Source organism: Phyllobates terribilis, unplaced genomic scaffold, assembly GCF_046119375.1.
Source record: "Phyllobates terribilis strain yellow unplaced genomic scaffold, ASM4611937v1 Scaffold_5__5_contigs__length_657084704, whole genome shotgun sequence".
Taxonomy (NCBI): Eukaryota; Metazoa; Chordata; class Amphibia; order Anura; family Dendrobatidae; genus Phyllobates; species Phyllobates terribilis.
Genome location: NW_027362765.1, coordinates 425,750,519 through 425,771,503, shown reverse-complemented (window position 1 = coordinate 425,771,503; position 20,985 = coordinate 425,750,519). Strand labels below are relative to the sequence as shown.

At 41.3% G+C, this 20,985-nt stretch overlaps 1 protein-coding gene across 4 annotated transcripts in view; it reads left to right on the top strand.

Annotated features, from left to right (window-relative positions):
* The window catches only part of IDE (insulin degrading enzyme), a 90,925-nt gene extending 81,690 nt beyond the window's left edge, over positions 1-9,235 (top strand). For all 4 annotated transcript variants that reach the window (XM_073685241.1, XM_073685240.1, XM_073685242.1 and 1 more), the window contains exons 22-25: positions 3,092-3,153; positions 5,453-5,525; positions 6,645-6,712; positions 7,602-9,235. In XM_073685241.1, the coding sequence (XP_073541342.1) occupies positions 3,092-3,153; positions 5,453-5,525; positions 6,645-6,712; positions 7,602-7,697 (299 nt within the window). In that variant the 3' untranslated portion in view covers positions 7,698-9,235. The remainder of the gene's footprint in view (positions 1-3,091; positions 3,154-5,452; positions 5,526-6,644; positions 6,713-7,601) is intronic.
* The last annotated feature ends 11,750 nt before the right edge of the window (positions 9,236-20,985 follow it).

Here is a 20,985-nt window from a genome sequence, read left to right as displayed (position 1 = left end):
CTGGCTGATCAACATAGAGAAATCCTCCCTGGTCCCATCTCAACGTGTAACCTTTCTAGGGATGCAGTTCGACACGACCGTTGCCCGGGTCCTTCTTCCGAGGGAAAAGATAAACTCTCTCCGTCGGGGGATCCACCTTCTCTCCGACCCAAGTCCACACTCCCTTCGCCTACGCATGAGTGTCCTGGGAAAGATGGTGGCAGCCATGGAAGCAGTGCCGTTTGCCCAGTTTCATACCCGGCCTCTTCAACTGGCCCTTCTGTCAGCTTGGGACAAGAACCCGTCGCCTCTAGATCGACGCATCAGGTTACCTCTTCAAGTGAGAAGGTCACTAACCTGGTGGACCCGCCCCTCTTCCTTCAGACCCGGGAGGTCATTCCTACCACTTAGCTGGCAGGTGGTCACGACCGATGCCAGCCTCATCGGTTGGGGGCTGTCTTCCTTCACCACACGGTGCAGGGCGGGTGGAGTCCCCACGAAGTCTCCCTACCGATCAACATCTTGGAGATAAGGGCAATTAATCTGGCGTTGCGTCACTGGCAGGAGATTCTAGCAGGGTTCCCAGTCCACGTACAATCTGACAATGCCACGGCCGTGGCATACATAAACCATCAGGGAGGAACGCGCAGCAAGCCCGTCTTGAAAGAGGTGGCAAGAGTGCTAGTTTGGGCCGAGAAGACAGTTCTGGCAATCTCAGCAGTCCACATTCCGGGGGTCGACAGTTGGGTGGCCGACTTCCTCAGTCGGCAGGGCCTTGCCTCAGGAGAATGTTCTCTCCATCCCGAGGTGTTTCATCAGATTTGCTTACGGTGGGGCACGCCGGACGTCGACCTCATGGCGTCTCGGTTAAACCACAAGGTGCCATCCTTTGTAGCTCGGTCCCGCGATCTGCTAGCGATCGCTCAAGACGCGCTAGTCATATAATGGTCTCAGTTCCAGCTGCCCTATCTCTTTCCCCCTTCTACCATTGATCCCTGAGTCATCAAAAATATCAAGACAGAAGGAGTACCGGTAATTCTAGTAGCCTCGAATTGGCCCAGACGCGTCTGGTACGCAGATCTAGTAAACTTGCTCGTCGACTCCCTTTGGAGACTACCAGACCGTCTGGATCTCCTCTCTCAAGGACCTATTCTTCATCAGAGTTCTTGTTCTCTGAATTCAATGGCATGGCCGTTGAGGCCGCAGTGTTGAGGAAGGTGGGTTTTGCTGACCACGTCATTCAGACCCTAATTAACGCCAGAAAACCCGCTACCTCGCGCATATACCACAGAACCTGCAGAGCCTTTTTTCGTCACTGCAAGCAAGATCAGCTAGCTTCCATGTCTTTTTCGTTACTGGTCATTTTGGCCTTCCTTCAGTCTGGGCTGGAGGCGGGACTCTCTCTAAGCACTCTCAAAGGCCAAGTTTCAGCCTTGTCCATTCTATTCCAATGTAACTTGGCTGGTCGTCCTCAGGTCAAGACGTTTCTACTAGGGGCGGCTCACCTGGCGCCGCCTTATCGCCCTCCAATGGACCCATGGGACCTTAATATGGTCCTAAGCGTTCTCCAACAGCCCCCGTTTGAACCCATTCAGGACATCTCAGCCACTCTTCTCTCCTGGAAGGTGTTTTTTTTGGTTTGCTGTTACCTCAATTAGGAGGGTTGCAGAGCTCGCAGCCCTCTCATGTCGGTCACCCTTTCTGGTCTTCCATCAAGACAAGGTAGTGCTCAGGCCGGTGCCTTCCTTTTTGCCGAAAGTAGTCTCCTCTTTCCACATCAATGAGGACATTGTTTTGCCTTCTTTCTGCCCGGCTCCAGTGCATCCACGGGAGAAATCCCTGCCTAAACCGAATATGGTCAGAGCTCTACGTGTCTACCTTTCTAGAACCGCTTCCCTTCAGCGTTCGGATGCCCGGTCCCTGAGGGGCGTCGCAAGGGTCTTCCTGCTTCCCAGTCAACCATCGCCCGTTGGATACGTTCGACCACTTTGGAGGCATATCGCGTCTCAGACAAACCTCCCCCTCCGGCAGTAAGGGCTCACTCCACCCGGGCGGTGGGGGCCTCTTGGGCGGTTCGCAATCAGGCTTCAGCTTCTCAAATCTGTAAAGCTGCAACATGGTCTTCACTCCACACCTTTTCAAGGTTTTACAAGGTCCACACTTATTCCTCGGCTGATGCCAGTCTTGGACGGAAGGTCCTGCAGGCGGTGGTTGCCCGCAGTCTGACCTAATCTGTGACTTGTGTTATCCCACCCAAGGGACTGCTTTAGGACGTCCCATGGTCCTGTGTCCCCTAGTGAAGCGATAAAGAGAGAGGGATTTTTGGTACTCACTGTAAAATCTTTCTTGGAGCCTTCATTGGGGGACACAGCACCCTCCCTGATTTTGGGCATCTCATTTAGTTTTCACGGTTGTGCCCCGTTGGGCATTGCATAGTTAATTATTTTGTGCTTCTCCTTCTGCTTTAGCCACTAACTGGTGAGCTTGGTGCCTGTAGGCGGGTGTATACTGCGGAGGAGGAGCTATTTCTTTTTTTGCACGGTGTCAGCCTCCTAGCGACAGCAGCATACACCCATGGTCCTATGTCCCCCAATGAAGGCTCCAAGAAAGATTTTACATTGAGTACCAAAAATCCCTCTTTTTTTTTTTTTTTATACTATAGGTGCAGTATTTTAAACAGAAATCTCGGTCACACAATATAAATCCATGCCAGATGCTCAAAATCGCTTGGAAAAGCGCTTGAAAAAACGCTTAAACGCTTCTCACTGGCCGAAAAAACGCATGTAAAATCTGCATGCGTTTTTTTCTGCCAGGGAGAGGAAAAAACACTCAGGAAATTTCTGCTTAAAATCTGCATCGTGGGCACATAGCCTTACAATGGCCTCGGCTCTGGATGTGCAGCTGCTGCCTGTGACCGCAGTATGGATGACTCTCGTACTCCAGGATAACCCATTTGATGATTCATTTGTTCAGGGATTTTAGAGATAAAGTAGGCCGCCTCTTTTATTTCTATTTCCAGATGAAAATGTGATTGAGAACCAGTAATTTATTAGTTTGTATAAATCCTGTAACTTGGCAGCGGTGTGAAACTATTTTTGTTTTGTGTCTGCAGATAACGTTGAAGTGGCGTATCTGAAAACCCTGGTCAAGGATGATATCATAACATTTTACAAGGTAGCCTAAAATTGATCTTGTGCCTGATTTGTATCGATTCTGACGGAGAAAACCTCTCCAGCCTCATCATTTATTAAATACTGCAGTCAGGAGCGAGCTGTGCTCCAAAGCCGTGTGCAGTCTGGGGAATGAGACTGTACGTGTCCGGTGTACATGGCGGAGGTTTCTGCAGTGCCCTGGTATAATGCGCTGCGAGCCGTCCTGCACTTTCTCTTAGGATGCCTGTCGCATGCTCACTAATTGTCAGCCATAAACTACCACACTAGAGTTGGGCAAAAAAATTTGCAAGACCCTGGTCCTGCAGCCGTGTTGGTAGTCCGTGGTCCTGCGTACTCCCTCCCACGTGCTGGCATCCCTGGTGCGTCTTCTGATTAGTAGGTCTGGCATAACTAGATCGTTCTGACGTACCAGTAACATTGCAATGAGCCTGTTAATCAGAAGGATGCGGCATGGATAATGCCCGATCATTGTGTTTATGCAGAGGAGAGACCATCACAAAGGATGTCTTGTGGTACTTCATCCTCAACCAATCTACCAGACACCTTCCATCCCCACTGGACCATATGTGTGCACTCGGCTGTGCTCGCATATGTATGGGGAGGGGGTGGTAGAGATGCCTGGCTCATTCACTGGATCTCTAAGATGTAAGGACACCTTAAAGCCTCCACATATTAAGGTCCCGATCAAAATAACCTTTGCAACAAACGTCTTATCTATTGTAAAAGATTCGTAATTCGGATCACTTGTTCCAATTTAATTTTGAATGTATTATTTTAAGGGTTTTTTTTGTGTGGTTTTTTTTTTTTTTTTTTCCTCTCTACAGCTCCAATGTAAACCTATGTGTCTCCATACTTACATAAGGTGAAAAAAAGACTCAGGTCCATCAAATTCAACCTTCTTCCACCAAATATTTTATTCTTTTTCACTAAATTATTCATAACCCACAATGTTATGTGTACTGAGCAAACTGTCTGGCCCTTGTATAAAAGTTGTCGCTGTGTCGGCCATCGCTACCTCTTGTGCTCGGCATCCCACACTCTGACTGTAAAGAACCCTTTCCTGTTTAGGTGCCGGAATTTCCTTTCTTCCACCCTTAATGAGTTCCCCCTGGTCCTTTGGAAGGGATAAGTTATGTGCCAGTCCTTTGTACTGACCACACATATATTTATACATTTAAATGAGATATTTTTTTTTTTTTTTTTTTTTTTTTAAGCTAAATAAGCCCAATTTTTTCAGCCTCTCATCATATATCATCCCTTGTAATAATCTAGTTGCTGCCTTTGAACTGACTCTAACTTCTGAATATCATTTTTAAAATGTGGAGCCCAAAACTGGATCCCATACTCTAGATGTGGCCTCACCAGTAATTTTATAGGTGGGGAACAATACATTGAGGTTATCATATTTCATTCAATTTTTTTTTTTAAACACCCTAAAATCTTGTTTGCTTTTGCAGCTGCTGCCTGACATTGAGTACTGCTGCTCAGCTTACTTGTAACCAGAATGCCCAAGTCCTTCTCCTGTAACAGACTACAAAGAAACTCTGTAGTCTGATATTGTAATTTGTTATCCCATCTCAGACTAAGACCATAAGTGATTTCTACTCTAATCTAGAGCCACTATAAGTGAGTATGTAAAAAAGAAGCCGGGAGCAGAGTCTGACAGCAGAATCTCTAGTAATGGACCCCTCGAATATACTGGACCGGAATTAAGAGATTGCAAACATGGCTTTTTTCCTTTGGTATCACCATAACATCCAGCATAAATATGGAGAAGTGTAGAATTCCAGACTGATCGGCACTCCACTGTATCCGTAGTGATCTGAGAAGTGTGACCTTATACCTTACATCACACTGCTCCGAGCGTTTCAGCCCGTCCTGGGCTTCCTCAGCAGCTCTGTGTTCTCCGTAGATGCCATCATGGTAACTTTATATATAACGTTGTTGGTGGAGGACTGCGGGCGCATGTCATAGAACATTTATTACTACATCCGTCTTACCAGTCTTTGTCTTTTTGTGATGCCAGCTCTCCGCTCCTGCGAGACTCGTTTCCTGGCAACTTGATTTTGCATTTGACCTCCGCTGGGGAATTTTTAATTTTGTGACTAATCTTTTGCTACCAGCAAACTACATCTCATTGTCTGCAAAAAAAATAAGCCTGTTCAAGGTCACAGGAAGTAAATGAATTAAAATAAGCCAATGACTACTTTGCGTAGTAAAAAAATCTGCTAAGGTTTATGTTCTGTTGATGTGAGAATATGGCCGGATTTGTGACATTTGGGTATTGGTATTTTTTTCAGGACTTATTAGCTGTGGAAGCTGCAAGAAGGCATAAAGTGTCTGTGCACGTGCTCGCTAGAGAGATGGATTCATGTGAGTATTTGCGTCAGTCTCTGCTCGTGTGTCCCTTTATATAACTCCATGGGGCCTTTTAACTGTGCAGCTCTAAAAATTGGGGGCGTTACTGGTTCTCCTTGCAAAGATCCAACTGGTGTCCTGAGTTATGCATCTTTTTTTCCTTCAGAGTTCATTACCTATAAATTACCCTTCTCTGGCTGCTGGTCTTTATCCTTGTTTCATGGCTCTTTCCCATCTCCAAGATCCTATCCCATTATGTAGTAGGTATAGTAATAATAATATTATCAAATACCTCTATTTAGTAATGTAGTATAGTTCTCCTGATTAGCTATGTCGCTTACCCCATGTTCAGGGCATTTCAGATGTTTGGGTATCCATGGTTTCGACCACTAGCAACTATCACTGAGTGGTCATAATCATGGAAACCTAAGCTATTGCAATGCCCTGCACATGGGGTAAGCGACATAACTAATCAGGAGAACTATACGACAGTTCTAATTGGAGGTATTTGCTAATATTATTGTTACACCTACTACATAACAGGATAGGATCTTTGAGATGGGAATAACCTTTGAATGATAGACATTCACTGACAGGTTACCCCTATGGCTGGCACTAGAGAAATGTTTCTTCCTTGTGGAGGGGAGTTACTTTAATGTGTAAGTTATTAGAATGGATTAGGGAAAAAATGGCTTGCTAATTATGTATGTAGTATAAGGGTAATCTCCATCTCTGGTTTCTAACACCGCCGGTGCTTTTCTGGCCCCAAGTGACCGCCCTTCAGTTTTCGGGGCGCAGTATAGGGGCGGTAGCTGCTTTCTCAGTATACGTCCGAGACATGAAACAAGGCTTCATAGACCTATATTGAGAAATCGACTTCCGCTACACAATCCCCTGTGTAAGCTGCTAGTCTAGTTTCGGGTCACGTCGGCTAAAAGAGATCCGGAGTGGCGCTGGGAAGGCTGATCTGTAAGTGTTTTAATACTTGCACTACTACTAATACATTTATTATGGCATCACAATTACAGAAACTGCAGCAACGTTTCGACCCCTAGTTTAGATACGGGTCTTGGAGGAGATTTAAAGAGGGAAAAGTGAAATTTGTGCTGTAATATCCATTGTATTTCTGCCCAGGTCCTGTCGTTGGGGAGTTCCCTAGTCAAAATGATGTTAATCTTGCTCCAGCACCAGCTCTTCCACAGGTACAATGCATTATTGTGACATTTTTAGCAGGAATCGCTCTGTATAAGTGTTCTCCATCAGGGAAAATTTGCATTACAATGCCTTCAATATTAACCATTTGGACGTATTGTAAGTGGTGTAAAGCAGATGCATAGTCACCACAGGTGGCCATACACTAAGCTACTGTTCATTATAGGACACCTTGGATGTCAATAAATGGTTAAAATGGGAGATTATAGTTTTTGTCCCCCCATAATAGTTTACAGCCCGGGTAGCCTACAGTTGGCAAGAGCCATTGTGCGACAATCTGCACAAACACCAGACCATTGAACATAAGCCAACTGTCTCTGAGGACCATTTGACAAGATCGAGCATGACCTTTTGTGCATTGTCTGCTTGGGTCCCTCAGGTTCAACAGTGTGCGTTTTTCTATATGACTCTGGCACATAGTTTGCTAAAAAAAAAAAAATCAGTATTAGTAAATGAAAGGACCCCTTTTTGTAAGCTTTAAATTAACCTAGTTTCACGTTTCACATTTTTCTGCAGTGCCTCCGCTGGAAAAAATGGGTATTGCAGCATGTACACATCTTAGCCACTAGGTTGGAGGGAGATCTTGACGCTATTTAGGACCCTGTATTGTTTTCACAGCTAAGAGTTTTTTTCTGAATTATCGTTCTTTGCTGTAAAGTAATCTTGGTTGTGAGGAGTTAGGAGCCACCACAAAGAATCATGGATTTTAGGTCCATTACTAATGGATTAAATAATCCACCAAACCTGCTGGCAATGTTTTATGCTTCTCCCAAATTCTAAAAGATTTGGTATATCATTGCAATTTCTGACGAGTGAATTGAACCAATATGTTCTCCATCTAGGATACAGAACCCTTACTTCCTTCCTTTCTTCCCGCAGCCCGATGTCATCAGTAACATGACGGAGTTTAAGAGGAGCCTACCTCTCTTCCCACTTGTCAAACCTCACGTCAACTTCATGGCTGCAAAACTTTGATGCAAGCGAAAAGCCGGAAAGCCCAGAAAAGCATCGAAAGCATGGCGTTCTCTGTTGGGTTTTGGGAATGCGTAAAACTTGTGATGACAATAGTAGAATTTTGCTAATAGACCTTTTAAATAGGATAAACAAATGATCTAGTTAAAGTTTAATAGGTTATTTTTTAATTGTGGCGTATCAGATACAATCCAGATCACAGCTCTGCGTCCTATACAAAAAAAAAAAAAGGAACCTGTAATGATTATTTTTATTAATGTGTGTGAGTGTATGTAGCGATATATATACATATATAAACCATTGATTTGCGGTGGCTAGAAAGTGAGTTCTTTAAAAAGGGGGTCCCAGTTCTGGTTTGGAAATGGAGCGATTGCACTTATATTTTGCTGTGGATTTTATTGGTTAAAACTGGGTTATATCACCAGGGCTCCATTTATACAGTTAGTAAGGTATTCTCCTTTTGCATGGTCCTTACATAGTTGTTTGATCCAATTTCTGTAGATCTTAAAGGCAAAAGGACATGATGGTTGCTGAGGTCACGTGATTATACGGAGCACTGATTTATAGCTGGGATGTTAAAGATACTGCCATTAAATCATTTGATCAGTCCTAAAACTGTGTAAAAAGTGCAACCCCCAAGTCATTATTGGCTTTTCCTTTTATATATCCTTTTTAAAAGAAATTTAAGTCAGTTTGCATTGTCGCCCCCTATTGGTCAAATTTGCCATATGTTCTATCTACAAAGAACAATGGCTGTTGGCATTAGGGGGTCGCATATGCCAGAAATTGGGTATCTGGCCTTAGGAAACATGACTGACTTGGTTGCTACAGGAAAACTTTGCCACTCTTTGTTTTTTCTTCTTTTAAATGTGTCTCCTGTTGATAAAAATTACAAAAGTAATTCTTTAAGCCCCTTTAGCAAGTTAAAAAAAAAAAAAAAAAATCCCTTCCACAGTAAGTTTTTCCACATCTTCACAAGAACACTGCTATTTGGTGTTATCATGGTGGCGCTATGTAAAAATGTATCTTTCATTTACAGCATTTTTTTTTATTTTTAAAACCTACTAAAGGGGCTTTTACTTGAACTTTGGGGGGGGGGGGGTGCAGTCTCTTCATAAGGGCCATAACAAACATCTTCCATACACCTTCATCTTTCATAGTAATACCTCATCATCCTTATGAAGTTCAAATTCAAGAAATTGAAATCTTACGGAATAATAAAATGTTGTCACTTTATAAAAACAAGTGATTTTTGCTGCAGGAATAGTCTGTCTTTGAGGATCGTACACTTTCTAAGAGTCTCAATATGCAAATCTGCTTTTGATCTATGCCATGATTTTAGTCATTCTCATGAAATCTATATTTTAAAATTCAAGTAAGATGCTGAATTATATATTAAGTTTTCTTATTTATTTTAATTTTTAAACCCCTCCTTTTTAATTTTATTTTTAATTTCCCGATTCCTTTTGAATCTTGTTCTTTCAGGGTTCCTCTGGTTTGTTTCCCACTTAGACTTTATAAATAAAACTGTTTTTATTTAAGATGGCTCATTTAGTGTCTCCTCATTTTCTGTAGGTTTAATTAAGGTGATGAGTGAGAACGGGGATGGGAAACCTCAGTGCTATATTCTTCTTTTACAGAAGTTCAGAGTACTGGATGTGGCCAAATAACCTACAGTTCTAGAATCTGTTGATTGCTGCATCAGAAACCTTTCTACGCTGTTGAATTTATTGAAGACCGGTCAAAAAAATTGGCGCTTATGGACATCATCAAGGGAGATCTTTGTATGAGCCAGAATGGCTCACATGTATTTTTGGCCTCCTCTAGTCCTTTCCTCATAAAAGCTCAAGAGGAGTGGGAAGAATTGAGGTTACCAGACTCCTTGCACGCATATTTCATCCCCATTCTACATATACATTCTACATATACCATGAGATTACAGATCAGTAACATCCCAGTTCACACCTGGTGCATCTAATGAGCCACCATAATCTGTGCTACACGAAGAGGAGCCGAGCTTGCTTCAAACATACATAACATGACCTACACACATTGCTAATCCGCAGGGGTTTCAATTTACTGAACAGACTAAATGTCCTCATTTTAAATCTACTCTGATCTGACCAGACTAGACTGTAGATGTTTCCTTACTAGCCATTTTTGTAATATGTTTAGACACTTTAATTCACCGCTTAATGGTAAGAATTGTTCAGTGCTATGCAAATTACAGCTATTCTGCAAATTAATCTTTTTTTTTTTTTTTTTTTTTTTTTCATTTTATGAAAGGGAAAATGACCACAAACTAGTGTATATATATAAATATATATGTATATATTTTAAAGGATTGCTATGCTTTGACCTTAGTCCAGTAGGTCTATATACAGTACAGACCAAAAGTTTGGACACACCTTCTCATTTAAAGATTTTTCTGTATTTTCATGACTATGAAAATTGTACATTCACACTGAAGGCATCAAAACTATGAATTAACACATGTGGAATTATATACTTAACAAAAAAGTGTGAAACAACTGAAAATATGTCTTATATTCTAGGTTCTTCAAAGTAGCCACCTTTTGCTTTGATGACTGCTTTGCACACTCTTGACATTCTCTTGATGAGCTTCAAGAGGTAGTCACCGGAAATGGTTTTCACTTCACAGGTGTGCCCTGTCAGGTTTAATAAGTGGGATTTCGTGCCTTATAAATGGGGTTGGGACCATCAGTTGTGTTGTGCAGAAGTCTGGTGGATACACAGCTGATAGTCCTACTGAATAGACTGTTAGCTGCTTTTTTCTTGCCATAATACAAATTCTAAGTAAAGAAAAACGAGTGGCCATCATTACTTTAAGAAATGAAGGTCAGTCAGTGCGAAAAATTGGGAAAACTTTGAAAGTGTCCCCAAGTGCAGTTGCAAAAACCATCAAGCGCTACAAAGAAACTGGCTCACATGAGGACCGCCCCAGGAAAGGAAGACCAAGAGTCACCTCTGCTTCTGAGGATAAGTTTATCCGAGTCACCAGCCTCAGAAATCGCAGGTTAACAGCAGCTCAGATTAGAGACCAGGTCAATGCCACACAGAGTTCTAGCAGCAGACACATCTCTACAACCGCTGTTAAGAGGAGACTTTGTGCAGCAGGCCTTCATGGTAAAATAGCTGCTAGGAAACCACTGCTAAGGACAGGCAACAAGCAGAAGAGACTTGTTTGGGCTAAAGAACACAAGGAATGGACATTAGACCAGTGGAAATCTGTGGAACCAAAGATCTCAAAATTTGGACTCATCAGACCATAGCAACCACCGTGTCTTTGTGCGACGCAGAAAAGGTGAACGGATGGACTCTACATGCCTGGTTCCCACCGTGAAGCATGGAGGAGGAGGTGTGATGGTGTGGGGGTGCTTTGCTGGTGAGACTGTTGGGGATTTATTCAAAATTGAAGGCATACTGAACCAGCATGGCTACCACAGCATCTTGCAGCGGCATGCTATTCCATCCGGTTTGCGTTTAGTTGGACCATCATTTATTTTTCAACAGGACAATGACCCCAAACACACCTCCAGGCTGTGTAAGGGCTATTTGACCAAGAGGGAGAGTGATGGGGTGCTATGCCAGATGACCTGGCCTCCACAGTCACCAGACCTGAACCCAATCGAGATGGTTTGGGGGTGAGCTGGACCACAGAGTGAAGGCAAAAGGGCCAACAAGTGCTAAGCATCTCTGGGAACTCCTTCAAGATTGTTGGAAGACCATTTCCGGTGACTACCACTTGAAGCTCATCAAGAGAATGCCAAGAGTGTGCAAAGCAGTCATCAAAGCAAAAGGTGGCTACTTTGAAGAACCTAGAATATAAGACATATTTTCAGTTGTTTCACACTTTTTTGTTAACTATATAATTCCACATTTGTTAATTCATAGTTTTGATGCCTTCAGTGTGAATGCACAATTTTCATAGTCATGAAAATACAGAAAAAATCTTTAAATGAGGTGTGTCCAAACTTTTGGTCTGTACTGTTCATTAAAGGAATATTCCTCTCTCCAAGACTCTATCACAATATGTAGTAGGTGTAATAATATTTGCAAATTCCCCCAATTAGAAATGTAGTACAGTTCTTCTGATTCGCTATGTCACTTACCCCATGTGCAGGGCATTCCAGTAGCTTAGGTATCCATGGTTACGACCACTCATATAGTGACAGTTAATGAGTTAGCTGTTAGTAGTTGTAACCATAGATACGTAAGCGACATAGCGATCAGAAGAACTATACTACATTTCTAATTGGAGGTATTTGCTAATATTATTATTACACCTACTACATATTGGGATAGGCTCTTGGAGATGGGGATACCTCTTTACGTACCTAGGGAAGAAACTTGCCAAAACTAGTTTAAGGGCAAATGGACTACTCACTGCTTCCAGCTCCTAGATTTCAGATGTTCAGTTGGTTTTTTGCTAGGAGCAACTATGCCACTTTCCCTGCTTTTAATCTTCTACGGTAAAGGGATAATTGCACCCCAAATGGTTAATTACTGTATAACAAAGCAATTGTGCAAACATGAAAAAATGCAGATAGTGGACTGAAATGGAAGCTGGCTTGTTTATTCTATAGGGAAAGAAGTAGAACAAATGTATTTTGAACTTCAGCTTATTCTGGACTTGAGTCCAGTGGGTGGTCTTATGTGGTGATTGACAGCCATCTCTAAATACACTCAGTAATCAATCCACTTCCCTGTATGCATAGGACCGCCCACTGGACTCTAAAAGGAATAGTCACATTACCAATGCAATGCAGCCTGCGACTGTTCTAATCACTAGATTGTGTGTATTAGGTCAGCCATTAGAGATGATGATCTCAGACTGTAGCATTCCTTGTGATGTGGCCATCGTTGTATGCACCGGAAAACTTCATTACCCCCAAGTTTAATTTCCAGCATTAAGTTCTCTACCTAGTTGTAATGTACATGGTAGAATGTGCCACCGTACACCTACGTGTGCTTAAAGACAACTTACTGTGTTTTTCTGACTATAAGACACATTTTTTTCCTTCAAAATTTTGGAGGAAAGTGAGGGATGCATCTTATAGTCCGGATATACCTCCAGAGGGGGAGGGAGCTGCGGCGGAGGAGCAGGTCACAGAGGCAGGAGCCGGCTGCTGCGGCTAACACTGTGCCTGCTGTTAAAGAAAATGAATATTCACTGCTCCCCACACCCAAGGGAGTGATGAGCAGTGAATATTCATTTCCCTTAATAGCGGACACACTGGTAGGCGCAGTTGCCGTTCCTGCAGCTACTGTGTGATTACGTGTGACTGCTATTAAAGAGAATGAATATTCACTACTCTCCCCTCCCATGGGCATGGGGAGCAGTGAATATTCATTTTCTTTAACTGCGGGCACGTGATCGTCCAGCAGCTGCAGGAGCCAGCGGCTGCTGCTAACACCATGCCCGCTATTAAAGACCATGAATATTCACTGCTCTCCACGCCCATAGTCCCAGCATGGAGAGCCGTGAATATTACGTCAACTGACCTCAACATGTGATGGGCACATGGCAGTGATGTCATGCACTGCTTACACTTGGATCAGCTGCTGGCAGCAGAACAGGACGCAGAGCTGGAGCAGAGGGAAGGAAGGTGAGAATAGTTGTGGGGTTTTTTTGTGTGTAGTGTGTTGGAGACTATGGATACCAGAATGGAAATGAGGGGGCCATGTATATCTGAATGGAGTACCATGTATACCAGGAAGGGTGCATCATGACCACATTTTTTGCTTCGAATCTTTTTTTCTATTTTCCTCTAAAACCTAGGTGCGTCTTATGGCCCGGTGCGTCTCATAGTCCGAAAAATAAGGTAACGATAATCCTATTAGCATGCAGATAAACAGTTAAGTGTTATGAAGGTGATTGGCCACTGTACTGAAAGTGTGGGACCTTGGAGAAAACTAACTTTATTCCACGCAGGAGTCGCCGGCTTTCAGTCATAGAAGCGTGGCTATAGTGAGCGGCCGCTATAAGCACGTCCCCGCACTTTGACTGACAGCCGGCTCTACTGATGCATTTTCAAAATACGCAATGTGCCTTGTGTCTGCCAGCAAAGTGAATGGGAAATTCACTTTGCCGTTCAGACACAGTGTAATATTACGCAGCGCGAAAACGCAGCTGCGTAAAGAATTGACATGTCAATTCTTTACGCAGCTGCGTCCTGCGCTTTCTCCTATTGTGCCCATTATAAGCGATGGAATTACGCAGCGGTGTTCACACACTGCGTAATTCCAGCGCTTTTTTACGGAGGTGCAGGAGAAACTATGGATACTCACCTATCCGATGGGAGAGGCGTCCGGTCCCGCGGCTTCCAGCATCTGCCGGTGAAGCGATCAGCTGTTAGCTAACCGGCTTGTAAATCAGCTGATCGCTTCACCTGCAGATGCTGGAAGCCGTGGGACCGGAGCGGACGGCTCTCCCATCCATCGGATAGGTGAGTATCCATAGTTTTTTTCTTTTAAAGCAGTGTATGTACTGCAGCCAGAAGCTGTCTGTACATACACTGCTAGGTGGACACACACACACACGACACATAGACACAGACACATACATTACATTACATACCGGTGTCCATGCTCCTCACACTTCATTTCTCCTGCACCTCCGTAAAAAAACGCAGGAAAATACGCAATGTGTGAACGCAGCCTTAATGTGACTGCACCTGAACGTACATCTGAACATGTGTTCCTGGCAATGGATTTCTGCAAAGATGGGTGCAGAAGGTTGAAGCCTGCATTAAATTAGTAGGTTCCGGATATCTAACATAGGCTATGTTCACATGTTGCATTTTTCTTGGTTTTTTAATGCAAATTAAAAGCTGTATTTTTTACAGTATCCGCAAAATCTGAGATTTCAGAAATCTCATGCTCACACATTGGGTTTCTTTCCTGACTGAATTGGAAAACTGCAGCATTTTTGAAAACTGCAACATGTCACTGCTTACTCATTGCTTTTACTGAAAGTGCAAAAACGCACATATCAAATTTTGCTGTGTTTTTAGTGGAATAAGCATGTAGAGCAGGATGTGAAACCTTTTTTTTTTTTTTTTTTTTTTGTTCCAGGTTTAAACCTAATGTTTTTTGTCTTATCACTTGAAAATGGCAGCTAAGATTAATACAGTTTTTTTAATTAAATTATGGATGTGTGCAAAGTAAACATTGGCTGATCAAGGTGTGAAATTGAACAATACCTGATCAACTCAATGGCTGACCAAAGTGTGAAAGTAAACTGTCATGCAAACTCAACTATTTTTTTTCAGACATAAAAAAAAATTCCACTAAATAATTTGATCAAATTGCCCTTTTTTCTAAAAATGGTTTTATGGCTTCACATATGTCTTGCATTTTTGACCTGTGTTTATGCTTCCGTGGTGGAAGCAAAGCTGAACTTTGGGATCCTGAAAAATTCAGCAAAACCTTCTTTTTATAAACAGCTTCTTTATTGCCAAGAGTGCTTTTTTGCTGTTTTTTCTGCAGGCAAAACTGCTAAATGTGAACATAGCCTAAATATAAAAATCTGTGCCCTAAAAACAACCTTGGTAAACCTGATGGCAATTAGACGACTTATAGTGTGCCTGGATATGCCTCTATTCACACACCATACTGGCTTACTAATCTAAGCAGTGGATGGCTCAAAGTGTCAGTTCATGGAGCTTCGCCCAATTCGTCATGGTATTTTCGCCAGTTTTTGGAGTTGTGCAAAATTTTTGTGACTTTGGCCGAACTGGCTAGAACTGTCATAACCACCAAAAGTGGAAAGGCCAACCCAGAAAATTCATCAAAATATATGCGCCGCCTTAGTTGTGTAAATTATACCAGAGATGTACTTCGATCCCTGACTGGAGTAACATGACTTGCAAGGGCGCACAGCAGTAGTAAGATGTGCCCAATTCATGAAGACTGGCACACAAATAGCCAATCTGAAAATTGCAAGATTACTAACTTGTTTCTTAATAATTGTTATATATATAAACCCTTGCCAAAATTTGTAAAAAATAAAATAAGCAAAATAAAAAATGCATGTAGGGCAAACAAAGCTGATTAAAACCATAGGTCATTTTCTGATCATGGCTTCTCTTTAAGGCTGACTACCTGAGCGATTGGCCAGCCAAATGTAGGGCGCTCACAGCAACTTGAACTGTTGTGCCTCACTTACAAAGGAAAGTTATTTTAAAATAGAAAAACTGTGTTTTGTTTTTTTGTCATTAATGTTAAAAAAAAATTGGGGGGGTCAGGTTAAAGAGAAAACCGCTTACCCTGACCCAATTATCCTAAAATAGGTTGACAATATTGATCTATTAGATGCCAATCAATGCGGTAACATACAAGATCGTATTTACCATTGTATACTAAAGCAAAACTTGCATAAAAACAAAAACCTGCAAGCAGTGAGGATCACAAAGTGAAAGATCGGCAAAGTTAAACCAAAAGTTCTAGGTGTTAAATGTGCTGATATTTGAAACAAATAAACTGTGGTCCAGGGTTCTGCAGGACGTTCGGGCCAAGAAAATAAGTCGTAGTACCAGTTCTTTTTTTAAGGTTATAGTTACACATGTGGTTTGTTTTAGATTTGACCTTTTTCTTATTTTTACTATTAATCACAGCCCATAAAGTAGCATTCTTTTTGGGGGCTTCTGCTTTTAAAATGTAGGAAGCCAAATGGCCACTGGGCAAAGCTTTGAGACTTAAGGGGGTGGTGTAAGAATTCTATAAGCGCTATAGAGTCTAAGCGCTATACACATATTCTTTCAGGGTATATATTTTGCATGTAGTTTTCTTTTGAAAGGCACTTTTTTTGGGGGGTGAAAAGTGAAGGGGCAAACTAATCCAAAATTTCTAACAATTTGTTGAAAATAAGTACTCTTTAAAAAAAAAAAAAAAAATTACACACTGGCAACATAGGGCGTAAGGGCTGCCCTTCGGTGATGTCTGAAATAAATATGTATCATTTTGTTGTCGTCTAATGATTGGCGGATCCGAGCAGTGAAAATCATCGTCTCCTTGTGTAAGAAACATGTATCACTTAGGAAGCATCGATGTAAATACTTTTATGCCCAAAAATGACAAAAGTATTCTCTGAGTGATACTTTTATTGGCTAACCAGTAAAAGCCGGAATGATACAGATGTATGAATCTGAACAGCGGCTTCATATGTTTAGTCCTAGATGTGACGTCATACGGTCAGATAACTTGGCTGTAGTGTATATGCAATTTTTAATTGTTTACTTTTTTATTTTCTTTAATCATTTACAAAACTCTGCGTGATCTCAGGCAATTCCATGGTTTCCATGGAGGAAATTCAAAGGCTGCAGACATCGAATAGCAATACCAGACACTACCTACAGCACTTACTGATGGCAGCTCCATTTGTAGATGGCTTTCTGTGTTTTTATGTTGACGTGATGATATTTGGGACTGATTGAGTTGCATTATGTCATGTTGTTACAATTAAAAGATGTTTACAATTAATAAAATCTAACATCTATATTCACATTGGTTGTAGCATGTGTGAAGTACTTTTGGTATACAAGACACTAATTCCATAGGATTAATGATTGGTGGTTTGGGGAGGAGACTCATCTGGCCATGTTACTGATATGATGTCGCCACCACCTATGCACTCTCACTGCAATCACCGTGTGCTGTTGGAAAATGTCACTACTTTGTTGTAAATGCCTTATGTAATCTGTCCCAAACTTTATGTAAGTCAAACGGTTGGGGAAAAAAAAAAAAAAAAAAAAAGCATCAAACTGCATCAAGAATGAAAACCACTGAAAAAAAACATATTTCTGGTGAGATTTCTCTTAAACCATAGTAGATTTTTACATCTCAAAAAATAAATAGGTGCATGTAGTCTCTAAGAATTCTCAAACTTTATTGAAAATTAACAATTAAAATACATATTCAACACAAACGCAATGGAGGACCACAAGATACATCAACATATGTAATTTCTATAGTGCTACATAGTTATAGTAAAATAAATAAATAAATAAATTTTAAATAGATGTATACCTCAGCCAAGTGTCTGCACTTCGCTGGCTATCTTTTAGGCATCTTATACGTACGTTTCACCCTTTGCTTCATCTGGGGATGTCCGCTGATGAAGCAAAGAGTGAAACGTACGTCGGGGCGCTGGATTCACACACCACTTTAGCCTGCAATAAAACATGTAAGTTACTCATTGTCTATCATTTAATGTAATTAGTACAATGACAATCAGCTTAAATAAGTCAGCATTTTTTGCACCATGCAGATACCTGTAAGATAGCCAGTGGAGTGCAGACACTTGGGTTAGGTATACATCTATTTAAAAAAATAAATAAATAAACTTTTTGACTATAGCTATGTAGCACTATAGAAATTAGATATAATTATGTTGATTTATCATGCGGTCCTCCATTGCGTTTCTCTGTTGAATATATATGTATTATAATTGAAAATTTTCAATAAAGTTTAAGAATCTTTAGAGGGTACAGGCACCTATCTTTTCTTTAAGTGGTATGTATAGATCAGGTGTGTCTTTAGTCATTATTCATCTGGTGTATGTGCTCTGTATGCTGGTAGTCATCTCAAAAAATAAGACTGGTTTTGGAGAAGATTAAAAATAAAGGTGGCTCGCAGCGCTCCAATATTGGGCCATTACAAAGGGCACAAAAAGGACGCGCCGTCAAAGTTCCAAGGAGTACACTTAGAAAAAAATTTAATAGAAGAAAGACAGCAACAATTCAGGTGAAAAAAAAACCTTGAAGGTTCCTTTTCTTCTTCCAGCGTTCCTGTCTGGAAGCTCCATAGGAGGAGCGCTTCCAGACAGGACGGCTATGCAGTCAGTGCGCATAGACCCCGGCCATTGATAATGTGCAGCGCAGGAGTGAGGTGGCCGGGCAGGGGGCTACTGCACAGGATCGATGTGCGCTACCGAGAATCCGGCCACTGATAAACTCCTTACTAACTGCACAAATGCAGCAAGGAACGCCATAGTGGTCATAACCATGAATATCTGAGTGACTGTGATACCCTGCACATGGGGTAAAAAATACAACTAAAAAAACACAATACAGATTATCTAATTGGAGGTAATTACTAATACTATTATAATTGCACCTAGTACCTATTGAAATAGGATCTTTGAGATGGGAAAATACCCCTTTAAACCACTTATAGATGGATCATATGGGTATGTATGAAAATACAATTACCTAAGTGTCAGAGACTCAATAAGTCCCTTATAATCCGGACATGTTGATAATGTATTCATTCATATGTTTACTAAAATGATTGTGATAACATTATACTCCATTCGCCTGTAACCGCCCAACAATTCTAATGTCAATATACTAAACTGGGGGGCTGTTCTCTCAGACTTGGTGAAATACAGATATATATTGGCGTAAGACAATGTATTTGTAGAACCTCAATAACTTTTCTTGAGGCCTTATTCACACATTTCAGTATTTTATATTAGTATTTGGACTGGCCCACTGCAGAACAGGAGAATCCTCCGGTGGGCCATCACCCTCTTATACGAGCAGTGCTTGGCACAATATACTCGAATCACTATGTAGAGACAAAGGCGGCATCTTATTCATTTAACAATCTACCCAGTTCATTGTTATATAAATTTGTGATGGACTATAATGTCACATTTGTACGTAGCTGAAAAGTGGGGTCCTGGAGCTGGTTACTGGTGGGCCCTTGCCTCCCCTGGCTGACACTACATAGTTTATAGTGCATTTTGTAGCTTCCTATGGGCTTTTTCTGTGTATTTGGGTCGCAGTCACTCCTCTGTTCTGACGGAGAATTTCTAAGATTTGTTCTCTGCATTGGTGGGGGTCACAGTATTTGGACATCTACTACCCCAAACTGATCAGAAAGTTACTGATCCTGTGAATAGATGTTAAAGGATTATTTATTTTCAACATTAAAACTTAAGTTGCTAATTTATAATGCACAATGCAAGGCTGATTTGCATGCAGCTGACTATCATCGAGACCCTTTCACCTTTCTATAACCTCCCTCGTATATTCTGCATGAATAAATACTAGAAAAATATAAATTCATTCATTTAATGACTTCTATGCAAATAGATTAACAACATAGGAATCACACAATAGAAGGTGCACCTGACCAAGCAAAAGGAGACAATGGAAATGCTAAATAAATATGTATAGAAATGTAAACTATTAAACCACTAAAATGCTACAGAAGTACCATCAGCATGTCATTGAAATGATCAGCCTCAAAAAGTAAAATTAGTTATCTAGAAGTTACACGGTCATAAATTTACAATATATATCAGATAGTAAAAATAAAAAAACACACAATGGCCATGCTAAAATAAAAACTCTATAAATGGGTTAAAGAGAGATCCATAAGTTAGCAAAGTGGTAAATAGAGCAAGAAATAACTGTACGACTACATGCCAAACAGTATTGGGTTACTTTTGATGGATTGCACGTTTCGCCGCAAACCTTCATCAGGGAGTCCCATCTTATCATTCAAGATAAACTACAATTCTCTGATCAGATCACTCAAAATAAATAAAATCAGTGGTTTACATCAGGCAAAAGTTTTGTAAAAGGAGACAAACTCTTTAAAAACTGCGCTGTTGTATAGGTGAAGGCAGGATAGTAACACTATAGACACAAATGCGGCTCCTTAGTAGTATGTGCATATTGAGTCTTTGGAGCAAAAACTGAGTGGAAATGTCAAGTTTTTGGAGAGCCTCGCTCAAAACAAAAAAATATCTAAATGAACATACCCTTATGCAGAGGGTCCTCCCTGCCCTCTAAGGAAGAGCTGCCATAAAGGGACATTCTACAGAACGGTCTAGAAATACAAGGAAGAAAGTTTTTAAAAAGTAAATGTACAACAAAAAAAAAGTGTTTGTTAGTTTACCCATCATTAGAATTATCTTCTGTATTTCCACCCAGATTGCTCTAAGCAACAAGACACGTTTATCAGTTAGTTTTGATAAATGAGGCCCCGTTATTATATTTTTGTGGATGAGGGACCAGTAATTTCTTTGGTAAAGTTCACACCACATTGGTTTCTCATCACTCTGAGGGTCATTCTGAATAAACCATTGGGTGAATTTTAAGGGCTTCCTGGAAGCTTTCACAGAGACCCTCGTCCAGTTGTTAGCAGAGAGATACAATGGAGTGTTAGTGTCCATTTCCTATAGACAAGGCCGTGTCTCTTATGTCATTCACTGTTGTCATGGCAACCAGTCTTCTATGGAAAGCGGCAGATTCAG